General features: G+C 45.9%; 1 protein-coding gene across 2 annotated transcripts in view; it reads right to left on the bottom strand.

Annotated features, from left to right (window-relative positions):
* IPO13 (importin 13) overlaps positions 1-2,588 on the bottom strand; it is a 48,544-nt gene extending 45,956 nt beyond the window's left edge. For both annotated transcript variants that reach the window (XM_063427685.1, XM_063427686.1), the window contains exon 1: positions 2,281-2,588. In XM_063427685.1, coding sequence (XP_063283755.1) covers positions 2,281-2,334 — 54 coding nt within the window. In that variant the 5' untranslated portion in view covers positions 2,335-2,588. The remainder of the gene's footprint in view (positions 1-2,280) is intronic.
* Between the last annotated feature and the right edge of the window lie 10,620 nt (positions 2,589-13,208).

Raw genomic sequence — 13,208 nt, 5'->3', positions numbered from 1 at the left:
AATACACACACTCTGCATTCCTTATATACACACACTACACAAACACACACACACTTTGCATTTAGTATATACAGAATTCACTTTACACACTGCATTAACTTTACGCACACTACCCACACACTACACAAACAGTCTGCTTTCATTATATACACACTAGACAAATACACACAGCATCCACTACACACACTAGACAAATAGTCTGCCAGCTAATTGGCTGGCAGCACCAGCTGTTTGCTCTAAGCCCTTCACTGCCGAGAGCTTCCAGCTGAACAGGACGAGGTGACTGGTATTTGTTCAACCACTAACTAGTTGTCAACCTGTTCGCAACAAGTTTGACTACTTGCCCTGGAAAGGTGCCAGGGCACTCCTGGCACCATAACCACTATGGAGGGCTGTAGAGTTTATGGTACTTGGAGTGTTCGGTTAAAGAGATTCTGTAAGAGAGCCACTCGGATAATGTACCCACCAGGCACATAGCGTTCAAGTACTTGTAGGCTCTGGGGAAGCATCTTAGTGATAGCTACTGCAGTTTAAAAGAACCTATTTTAATGTTCCCCCATTCATGTGAGGATTTGAAAGGTGAGAATGACTTGCCTTTCACGTCGCACCACAACGTCTCCGTCCTGCCACTCCACCTTTGGCTGAGATCATCAGTGTAGATGGTCTCAGCCAACCCAATGCTTCCCAAATGGAAATAGTCTCTATGAGACCAACTGATTGAATAACCAAGTTTAAATTGGCTATTGGGGTGGATGTGCCTCGAGTGGCAGTCAGGAAGATTGCCACTAAAGGTATGTTAACCTTGCTGTTACTGCAAAATAGCAATGCGTTCAGTTGCATTGCCTACAAGGGCTAGGTACCCAGACCACTTCATTGAGATAACATGGTCCAGGTCTCTATAGAGTCCCCATAACTAAACGTAGGGAGCCAGAGACATAGGACGTCTTACACCATAACCTATGCAAGCAGCATATATTGTTCTGGTGCTTGGCGTGTGTCTTTAAATAGGCCCAAGTAATATGTCGAGTCAGATCCTGCATCAGTGGACACATTCTAAGAAAGTATTGAATACACTGCTAGTCATGATGATTTGCTTATGCAGGATTCTTCGTACAGAACAAGCACGTGGCTCAGTATCCAGAGGTGTAGATAAACGCAGACCATAAAGCACATCAATGTGGTATCTGGGTGCCATCCTGGTACCAGACCAGTTTTAAAATCTGATTTCCTGTGATATGAGAAAAGCACAGGTTAGTTAATGGTATGTGGTACTGTTTATTTATGCAATATCTGGAACCGATGAATGATGTTCCAATGCTGTGGACTAGGGATTGCTTAATGTACAAAATGTGATTGAACTATCGAGAAACCTTGAGGATTAACCTTGTAAACCCAAATTTTGACACAGGAGCAGATCATTGCATTCTGCAATACATCTATTGGGTCAGTGATGTCTTTCCCTAGCAAGAACGTAAGCATACACAGTACTCCAAGGAGCACGTCAAACCCATCCCCCTACGGCGGTGTCACAGCAGACCACAGCTGTAAAGAGCAATGCTCTGCAGGCTGCTCCTGCAGCGAGAAGGATAAGAGAAAACAAGATAGAAGCTTTCCCAAATAATCACAGGAGGCCTAGCCACCTCTAAGCAAAATCATACTAATTATATACGTCTATTACTGGGTACCAGAAAGAGACCTTTATTTTTTATCATCATTATTATTATTATTATTATTAGGAGGTGGGATTAACCCTTTTGTGTGCCAACGGGCAGACACCTCACAGTCACAAGTTCAACGCAGAAGACGTCACGGGCGTGATGGATGAAATGATTATATTGCATGATTATTCATTTCTTATGCACAATAATACGGCACGCTTATTAGAATGTCCACCAAGCATCAGATGGATGATGGTTGGCTGGACACAATAGGAGTTGATATCCAGACTAGCTTAAACATTCAGTTTCCCCAGTGCAGAGCCAAGAAATGGCAGCGTAATAGAGCTTTGACTTACAGTATAGCGGTGTAATATTTTTAAGGATGATGTGGGACAGTAATGGCTCACCACTGCCACAATGATTATTATAAACTAGCTGACATTTGGCACTATGGCTCTCACAATGCTCAGCCAGCCATTTATCTGACATGCAGCGGTTATGGACTATAGCACATGTGATGCTCCGCCAGTCTGACAGGTTACTGTAGTCCATGACAGCTGGAGTACTGAAGGTCATTCTATGGGCACAGAATGATGGTGATCATTATTTGAGCATCACTTACCTTTTCCACATTGTCCATGGTGAATTCCAGGTTCTGCTCCTCCCTCCTCTCCATGGCTGGGTCTCTCACCTCCCTGAGGGAGGAGGTGGAAGGATGGAGGGCTTTGTTATGTGCCTTTATTGTGGTTGGGTACCCACTCAGTGGGTGAGTGTGAGTGGTGGTCAGTCAGCACATGACTGCTGTCAGCACGCAGCCAGGAGAAGTTCAAGATCCACTATAGATGGCAGGTCTCCTCTCATCCCTGTACAGTAGCGACCTGAGCCTCACTCAGGGGGAAAGGGGGTGTAGTGAGTGTCAGCCTCACTCAGCAGGGGGGAGAGTGGGGGGGTAGTGAGTGTCAGCCTCACTCAGCAGGGGGGAGAGGGGGGGCAGTGAGTGTCAGCCTCACTCAGCAGGGGGGAGAGGGGGGGCAGTGAGTGTCAGCCTCACTCAGCAGGGGGGAGAGAGGGGGGGGGCAGTGAGTGTCAGTCTCACTCAGCAGGGGGGAGAGAGGGGGGGGGAGAGAGGGGGGGGGCAGTGAGTGTCAGTCTCACTCAGCAGGGGGGAGAGAGGGGGGGGGGGGGCAGTGAGTGTCAGCCTCACTCAGCAGGGGGGAGAGAGGGGGGGGCAGTGAGTGTCAGCCTCACTCAGCAGGGGGGGAGAGGGGGGACAGTGAGTGTCAGCCTCACTCAGCAGGGGGGAGAGGGGGAGCAGTGAGTGTCAGCCTCGCTCAGCAGGGGGGGGGGGGGTAGTGAGTGTCAGCCTCACTCAGCAGGGGGGAGAGTGGGGGGGTAGTGAGTGTCAGCCTCACTCAGCAGGGGGGAGAGTGGGGGGGTAGTGAGTGTCAGCCTCACTCAGCAGGGGGGAGAGGGGGGGCAGTGAGTGTCAGCCTCACTCAGCAGGGGGGAGAGAGGGGGGGGGCAGTGAGTGTCAGTCTCACTCAGCAGGGGGGAGAGAGGGGGGGGGGCAGTGAGTGTCAGTCTCACTCAGCAGGGGGGAGAGAGGGGGGGGGCAGTGAGTGTCAGTCTCACTCAGCAGGGGGGAGAGAGGGGGGGGGGGCAGTGAGTGTCAGCCTCACTCAGCAGGGGGGAGAGAGGGGGGGGCAGTGAGTGTCAGCCTCACTCAGCAGGGGGGGAGAGGGGGGACAGTGAGTGTCAGCCTCACTCAGCAGGGGGGAGAGGGGGAGCAGTGAGTGTCAGCCTCGCTCAGCAGGGGGGGGGGGGGGGGTAGTGAGTGTCAGCCTCACTCAGCAGGGGGGAGAGTGGGGGGGTAGTGAGTGTCAGCCTCACTCAGCAGGGGGGAGAGTGGGGGGGTAGTGAGTGTCAGCCTCACTCAGCAGGGGGGAGAGGGGGGGCAGTGAGTGTCAGCCTCACTCAGCAGGGGGGAGAGGGGGGGGGGGGGTAGTGAGTCAGCCTCACTCAGCAGAGGGGAGAGGGGGGGGGGGTAGTGAGTGTCAGCCTCACTCAGCAGAGAGGAGGAGGGTGGGGGGCAGTGAGTGTCAGTTCCCAGCTGAATGTGGGGAGTGTGCTCCTCCCTCCCCTGAGTGCACACTCTCTCTCTCTCTGGGCTCCTTCTGTGTGAGTGCTCCCTCAGGCTGTGTGCAGTGAGTGTGGCTGCTCCCAGGGAGCTCTGTGAGTGTGGCGGCCGGTGTGCTCCGGGGAGCTCTGTGAGTGCTGCGGCCGGGGAGCTCTGTGAGTGCGGCTCCCTCACTGACACACAGCAGCCTGCAGGGTCCTGGCCGGGGCTGCCCGCCGAGCTGCCTGACTCACACCGACCCTGCCGTGCCCGGCCTGGGAGACTCGGCTATGTACTGACATTCCTCCCAGTAACGCCACGCTCCATTCTTTATAGATATTTTATTACAGGACATAAGGCGAGGCGGAGGTTGGCGATACGAGGACCCCGCGCTAAGCATGCCGGATATTGTAGTTTATTCCCCTGCTGTCCCCCATTTGCCATCACAAGGAGCTAGTATATTATTTATTTATAAAGTATATCACTGTGAGATTTCTGTAGCTTTAATATGTACTTTATAACAGTGACTGGCCAGGGGCTAAAAGGGAAATAAAAAGTCAATTGGTGACTGTCTCATTATATCTCTCTGTCTGTCTCATTATATCTCTCTGTCTGTCTCATTATATCTCTCTGTCTGTCTCATTATATCTCTCTGTCTGTCTCATTATATCTCTGTCTCTCTGTCTGTCTCATTATATCTCTGTCTCATTGTCTGTCTCATTATATCTGTCTGTCTCATTATATCTCTGTCTGTCTCATTATATCTCTGTCTCTCTGTCTGTCTCATTATATCTCTGTCTCATTGTCTGTCTCATTATATCTGTCTGTCTCATTATATCTCTGTATATCATTATCTCTCTGTCTCTCTGTCTGTCTCATTATATCTCTGTTTGTCTGTCTCATTATCTCTCTGTCTCTCTGTCTGTCTCATTATCTCTCTGTCTGTCTCATTATCTCTCTGTCTCTCTGTCTGTCTCATTATCTCTCTGTCTGTCTCATTATCTCTCTGTCTCTCTGTCTGTCTCATTATCTCTCTGTCTCTCTGTCTGTCTCATTATATCTCTGTCTGTCTCATTATATCTCTGTCTCATTATATCTCTGTCTGTCTCATTATATCTCTGTCTCATTATATCTCTCTCTCTGTCTGTCTCATTATCTCTCTGTCTGTCTCATAATATCTCTGTCTGTCTGTCTCATTGTATCTCTGTCTGTCTCATTATATCTCTGTCAGTCTCATTATATCTGTCTCATTATCTCTCTGTCTCTCTGTCTGTCTCATTATATCTCTGTCTCTCTGTCTCATTATATCTCTGTCTGTCTCATTATCTCTCTGTCTGTCTCATTATATCTCTGTCTCTCTGACTCATTATATCTCTGTCTGTCTCATTATCTCTCTGTTTGTCTGTCTCATTATCTCTCTGTCTGTCTCATTATCTCTCTGTCTCTCTGTCTGTCTCATTATATCTCTGTCTCATTATATCTCTGTCTGTCTGTCTCATTATATCTCTGTCTGTCTCATTATATCTCTGTCTGTCTCATTATCTCTCTGTCTGTCTCATTATATCTCTGTCTCTCTGTCTGTCTCATAATATCTCTGTCTGTCTGTCTCATTATATCTCTGTCTGTCTCATTATATCTCTGTCAGTCTCATTATATCTGTCTCATTATCTCTCTGTCTCTCTGTCTGTCTCATTATATCTTTGTCTCTCTGTCTCATTATATCTCTGTCTCTCTGTCTGTCTCATTATATCTGTCTCATTATATCTCTGTCTCTCTGTCTCATTATATCTCTGTCTCTCTGTCTGTCTCATTATATATTTGTCTCTCTGTCTTTCTCATTATATCTCTGTCTCATTATCTCTCTGTCTGTCTCATTATATATGTCTGTCTCATTATATCTCTGTCTCATTGTCTGTCTCATTATATCTCTGTCTCTCTGTCTGTCTCATTATATCTCTGTCTGTCTGTCTCATTATCTCTCTGTCTCTCTGTCTGTCTCATTATATCTCTGTCTGTCTCATTATATCTGTCTGTCTCATTATATCTCTGTCTCATTGTCTGTCTCATTATATATCTGTCTCTCTGTTTATCTCATTATATCTCTGTCTGTCTGTCTCATTATATCTCTGTCTGTCTCATTATATCTGTCTCATTATCTCTCTGTCTCTCTGTCTGTCTCATTATATCTTTGTCTCTCTGTCTCATTATATCTCTGTCTCTCTGTCTGTCTCATTATATATTTGTCTCTCTGTCTTTCTCATTATATCTCTGTCTCATTATCTCTCTGTCTGTCTCATTATATATGTCTGTCTCATTATATCTCTGTCTCATTGTCTGTCTCATTATATCTCTGTCTGTCTGTCTCATTATCTCTCTGTCTCTCTGTCTGTCTCATTATATCTCTGTCTGTCTCATTATATCTGTCTGTCTCATTATATCTCTGTCTCATTATATCTCTGTCTGTCTGTCTGTCTCATTATATCTCTGTCTGTCTCATTATATCTGTGTCTGTCTGTCTCATTATCTCTCTGTCTGTCTCATTATATCTCTGTCTCACTGTCTCATTATATCTCTGTCTGTCTCATTATATCTCTGTCTGTCTCATTATATCTCTGTATCGCATTATCTCTCTGTCTGTCTCATTATATCTCTGTCTGTCTCTGTCTGTCTCATTATATGTCTGTCTGTCTCATTATATCTCTGTCTCATTATATCTCTGTCTGTCTCATTATCTCTCTGTTTGTCTGTCTCATTATCTCTCTGACTGTCTCATTATATCTCTGTCTCTCTGTCTGTCTCATTATATCTCTGTCTCATTATATCTCTGTCTCATTATATCTCTGTCTGTCTGTCTCATTATATCTCTGTCTGTCTCATTATCTCTCTATCTGTCTCATTATATCTCTGTCTCTCTGTCTGTCTCATTATATCTCTGTCTGTCTGTCTCATTATATCTCTGTCTGTCTCATTATATCTCTGTCAGTCTCCTTATATCTGTCTCATTATCTCTCTGTCTCTCTGTCTGTCTCATTATATCTTTGTCTCTCTGTCTCATTATATCTCTGTCTCTCTGTCTGTCTCATTATATCTCTGTCTGTCTCATTATATCTGTCTCATTATATCTCTGTCTCTCTGTCTCATTATATCTCTGTCTCTCTGTCTGTCTCATTATATATTTGTCTCTCTGTCTTTCTCATTATATCTCTGTCTCATTATCTCTCTGTCTGTCTCATTATATATGTCTGTCTCATTATATCTCTGTCTCATTGTCTGTCTCATTATATCTCTGTCTCTCTGTCTGTCTCATTATATCTCTGTCTGTCTGTCTCATTATCTCTCTGTCTCTCTGTCTGTCTCATTATATCTCTGTCTGTCTCATATCTCTGTCTGTCTGTCTCATTATATCTCTGTCTCTCTCATTAAATCTCTGTCTCATTGTCTGTCTCATTATATCTGTCTCATTATATCTCTGTCTGTCTGTCTGTCTGATTATATCTCTGTCTCTCTGTCTGTCTCATTATATCTCTGCCTGCCTGTCTCATATAATGAGACAGACAATGAGACAGATATATAATGAGACAGACAAAGATATAATGAGACTGAGATATTATGAGACAGACAGAAAGACTCATATTTCTCATATTTCTCAATATGTCTCATATTTCTGTCTCATTATCTCTGTCATATTCTCTCTCATTCTCTGTCTCTTCAATTATCTCACCCCTTCTCTCTCTCTCTCTCTCTCTCTCTGTCTCCCATTCTCTCTCTCTGTCCCACATTCTCTGTCTTTCCCATTCTCTCTCCCTCATTCTTTCTCTTCCATTCTCTCTCTTTCTCTTCTATTATCTCTCCCTCATTCTTTCTCTTCCATTCTCTATTTTTCTCTTCTATTATCTCTCTCCCATTCTCTCTCTCTTTCTCTTCCATTCTCTCTCTTTCTCTTCTATTATCTCTCCCTCATTCTCTCTCTCTTTCTCTTCCATTCACTCTCTTTATCGTCTATTATCTCTCCCTCATTATCTCTCTCTTTCTCTTCCATTCTCTCTCTTTATCTTCTATTATCTCTCCCTCATCTCTCTCTCTTTATCTTCTATTATCTCTCCCTCATTCTCTCTCTATTTCTCTTCCACTCTCTCTCTTTATCATCTATTATCTCTCCCTCATTCCCTCTCTCTCTTTATCTTCTATTATCGCTCCCTCATTCTCTCTCTCGTTCTCTTCCATTCTCTCTCTTTCTCTTCTATTATCTCTCCCTCATTCTCTTTCTCTTCCATTATCTCTCCCTCATTCTCTTTCACTCTCTCTCTTTATCTTCCATTCTCTCTCCCTCATTCTCTCTCTCTTTCTCTTCCATTCTCTCTCCCTCGTTCTCTCTCTCTTTCTCTTCCATTCTCTCTCCATCATTCTCTCTCTCTTTCTCTCCCATTCTCTCTCCCTCATTGCCTCTCTCTTTATCTTCCATTATTTCTCCATCATTCTCTTTCTCTTTCATTCTCTCTCTTTATCTGATATTCTCTTGCTTTATCTTCTACTATCTCTGCCTAGTTCTTTCTCTTCCATTCTCTCTCTCTTCTATTATCTCTCCCTCATTCTCTTTCTCTTCCATTCTCTCTCTCTTTATCTTCCATTATCTCTCCTTCATTCTCTTTCTCTTTCATTCTCCCTCTTTATCTTCTATTATCTCTCCCTCATTCTCCCTCTTTCATGATCATTGTGTGCAGTATCCCTTAGTGACAATATTGCTCCATAATACATGCTTTACTATAGATTTATACATATTTATCTACAATTACTATTGTTTAGAAATAAATAATACCTTATAGCGAACTCTTAAAATGATGCCTCCTATAGTAGGGTAATAACTATTCTGTACCTCTGAATACATCGTGGTTTATTTACTAACATAGAGTTGCACTGAAGGCCAAAATAGATGATTTGGGTAAATTCTCCAAAATAGCTATAGTCAGTTTACCATTCTTTGCCTGAAATATTACTTGTGATTGTGACAAACGCTCCTTCCCACGTACGTTTGCCACAGACTCCTGGAGGAGTGTAGAAGCTGGCCTCCTGCCCACCGACTATGGTCCAGGTCTGGGACACCGTTTAGGAGTTACCCTGCCCAGCCGCCACTATTAGCTTTCCCTGGGTGCCCCTGGTACGGCACTTTCCCTTCATGCGAATAGAACCAAACGCTAGCTCTCTGGCAGCCGTTCGCATTAACCAAACCCACGAATAGTCCCAGTTGTACTTAGCCGCTATGGAACTAATTTCGGCACGAGGACTTTGTGGGTTCCTGGTCACCTCAGCGGGAGTTAGCCACGAATGTTATGAAACTGTTTTCGGCATGAGGTGACCGTGCGGTTCCCGGAAAACCTGGTTCGCGGTTTTAAACCACTTTGAAATCCACCAGGAGAGCGCTTTATGGAGGGAAGGTGCCTGGGACTAAAGGGAACAAACGCTGCCTGAGAGCCAGGTGGAGCACCCCGTATTGCGGCCACAGAAGCTTCTGAAAGTCGACTGGCAAAAGCACCAAACGCCCTGGAACTATTTTGGGCATAGGACCAGGTAGCTTCTTCAGCCGGGATCAGATAGTATACACGAAGTAGTGAAACTCGTTCCGGCAAATCTTATGGACACTGTTCCTTTCTTGTTTTTATAGTGATTTAAAAATTGGTATATTTTATATCCTGGTTCCCAGTTTTGACTACCACTTACTATCCATCTAGGGAGTGCAGTCCCTAACTGCACAATACGCTACAACTGAGCCATAGGGGCTCTATGTATGTAAGTACGCACTTGGCATCTGGATTTGAAACTGTTTTCGGCATGAGGTGACCGTGCGGTTCCCGGAAAACCTGGTTCGCGGTTTTAAACCACTTTGAAATCCACCAGGAGAGCGCTTTATGGAGGGAAGGTGCCTGGGACTAAAGGGAACAAACGCTGCCTGAGAGCCAGGTGGAGCACCCCGTATTGCGGCCACAGAAGCTTCTGAAAGTTGACCGGCAAAAGAACCAAACGCCCTGGAACTATTTTGGGCATAGGACCAGGTAGCTTCTTCAGCCGGGATCAGATAGTATACACGAAGTAGTGAAACGCGTTCCGGCAAATCTTATGGACACTGTTCCTTTCTTGTTTTTATAGTGATTTAAAAATTTGTATATTTTATATCCTGGTTCCCAGTTTTGACTACCACTTACTATCCATCTAGGGAGTGCAGTCCCTAACTGCACAATACGCTACAACTGAGCCATAGGGGCTCTATGTATGTAAGTACGCACTTGGCATCTGGATTTGATACGATTCTTTCATACTGTACTACTCTTGTCACGATTTGGGGAACTCAACACGCTAACACACACACAGACACACACACAGAAAGTGTGCAGTACCGGACCTTAGAGTGGCCGGGCTAAGCACACACAGAATAGTCAGGAGATAAGCCGAGTAAGGGGAACCAGAAAACAGAATAACGATAAACAAGCCGAGGTCAAAGGGTAGGAGAAAGTCACAAAGTCAGTATAACAAGCCAGAGAGTACGTAACCAGAAAGCACACGTTCAGTATCAATACATAAAGCAAAGACCACAACAGGGCACTGAGAGCCAGGAAAGGTAAGTATAAATATCCTAGCCTTAATTCTGATTGGATAACTTCCAATCAGAATTAACAAACACACGTGGGGGGTATCTATACCCCCCACTGTGATTTTTGTACTGTTGCTTTAACGCCGGGTCACGTGAGTGACCCCGGCGTACTGATATGGGTGCCGGCTCCAAGCGTGCAGCGTTAGACATGCTGCCGCTGGGGGGAGGAGGAGAGGACGCGAGCGGCGTGTCAAGAGGAGAGGACGCCGCTCGCCGAACGGTAAGAGGAGGGGGGACCGCGGGCAGCGACGGACCGAGGGTGAGTGCTGCGAGCGGATTGCAGCCTCCCCTCACCGCTGCCCGTGGAGCCCTGACATAACCCCCCCCTCGAGGAGCGCCCGGAGGGCGGGAAGCCGAAGGCTTCAAAGGAAACCGCGCATGAAAGGAGCGGATCAAAGAGGGCGCGTCCAAGTCAGAGACAGAAACCCACGATCGCTCCTCCGTACCGTAACCCTTCCAATCAACCAGATACTGCAACCGACCTCGAGAGAAACGAGAATCAAGGAGAGCAGCCACCTCATATACGTCACTAGAGACCGCGCGGAGGGCATCGGAACGCCTGAGAGACCCAGAGAACCGATTACAGAGCAAGGGCTTCAAAAGGGAGGTGTGAAAGGTGTTAGGTATGTGCATGGAAGGGGGCAAGGCCAGGGAGTAGGATACAGGATTCACCCTACGCAACACCTTATAGGGACCAAGGAACTTGGGCGCGAACTTCATCGAGGGAACCCTAAGGCGGAGATTTCTAGAGGACAACCAAACCCTATCACCCGGAGCATAAGAAGGAGCCGCACACCTACGACGATCAGCAAACCTCTTTTGAGTAGCAGCAGCACGACAAAGAGCAGCATGGACCTGATCCCACATCTTCCGTAAGGAGGCGAGGTGCTCGTCCAAAGCGGGCATTCCCTTGTCGGAGAACACACCGGGAAGGACAGCGGGTTGGAACCCATAAGCCACCATAAAAGGACTTACGCCAGTAGAAGAATGAGACACAGTGTTCCTGGCAAACTCAGCCCAGGGAAGGAGACGGGACCAGTTGTCCTGGTGTGCATTCGTGAAACAGCGTAAATACAACTCCACAGACTGATTTGCTCGTTCGGCAGCTCCATTAGATTGCGGATGATAGGAGGAAGTAAACGATAAGGAGACCCCCATCTCAGCACAAAAGCCTCTCCAAAACCGAGAGACAAACTGAGGGCCCCTGTCAGATACGATATCTTGTGGTATACCATGCAAGCGGAACACTTCTTTGGCAAACACCTGAGCCAACTGAACCGCAGAAGGTAGCTTCTTAAGCGGAATGAAGTGCGCCATTTTGGAGAACCTATCCGTTACAGTAAAAATTACTGTCTGCCCATCAGATGAAGGAAGATCCACAATAAAGTCCATGGATAAGTGTGTCCACGGTTTCTTGGGTACAGATAGGGGCATAAGGAGTCCCAGGGGTTTAACATTAGGGGACTTACACTGTGTACAGACACGGCAAGCCTGCACATAATCTACCACGTCTTTTTTGAGTGAGGGCCACCAAAACTGTTGGAAAAGACCCTTGTAAGTCTTGGTAACCCCTGGATGACCAGCCGTTTTGGCGGTGTGAAATAAAGTTAACAACTTCTTTCTGTCTTTTACTTTCACGTACAGCTTACCAATAGGAGTCTCAGAGGGTGCTTGGGATTGGTATGACTTGATACCATCAAGAAAAAGAGACGAGATAACCAAACGGGTAGTAGCTATTATATTAGTTGTGGGTACAATGGGCTCAGGAGTGGAGGTAACAGAATCTACAGGTTCGTACTGGCGGGAGATAGCATCAGCCTTGACATTTCGATAACCAGGCCTGTATGTGATTATGTACTGAAAACGTGAGAGAAATAAAGACCATCTAGCCTGACGGGAGGATAACCTCTTAGCATCTGCGATATAGGATAGATTTTTATGATCGGTTATAACCAGAATCTTGTGTCTAGCTCCTTCTAACAAGTACCTCCATTCCTTAAATGCCATCACTATAGCCAATAATTCCCTGTTCCCGACGTCGTAATTCTTTTCAGACTCTGACAAGCGTTTAGAAAAGTAACCACAGGGAAGGAGGGGTTTGTCATATGATTGTCTTTGTGACAACACTGCTCCTATACCTGATTCAGAGGCGTCTACTTCCAGTACAATGGGAAGGGAAGGATCAGGATGGTGTAACACAGGGGCAGTGGCAAATGCCTTTTTTAGAGTTTCGAAGGCCACAATAGCATTAGGATTCCAAACCCTGGGGTGTAAACCCTTTTTTGTCAGTTTAGTGATAGGGGAAATAATGGATGAGAAGTTTTTAACGAACTTTCTATAATAATTGGCAAACCCTATAAATCGCTGTATTGCCTTAAGACCTTGGGGAAGGGGCCAGGACAATATGGCTTCCAATTTAGAAGGATCCATGCTGAATCCTTGTTCAGAAATAACATAACCCAGGAATTGTACAGAAGTTTAGTCGAATAAGCATAGGGAATAGGGAACTTTTGGCCATTGTACTTGCCCTTAAAGAATGGAGGCATCTCTTGGAAGGTTCCAAAGAGCCACTTCTGATCTTTACTGATCATAAGAATTTGGCTTATATTGGGGACGCTAAGAGACTGTCCTCTCGTCAGGCTAGATGGTCATTGTTCCTCTCCCGATTCAATTTCGTAATTACGTATAGACCTGGTACTAAAAACACCAAGGCAGATGCACTTTCTAGGCAGTTTGAGACAGAGGAAGTTCCGGAACAGGAGGTATATCCTATTATACCTCCTGAATGCCT

This window comes from Pelobates fuscus, chromosome 7 (genome assembly GCF_036172605.1).
Source record: "Pelobates fuscus isolate aPelFus1 chromosome 7, aPelFus1.pri, whole genome shotgun sequence".
In the NCBI taxonomy this organism is placed as follows: Eukaryota; Metazoa; Chordata; class Amphibia; order Anura; family Pelobatidae; genus Pelobates; species Pelobates fuscus.
This window is presented reverse-complemented; position numbering and strand designations above follow the sequence as displayed.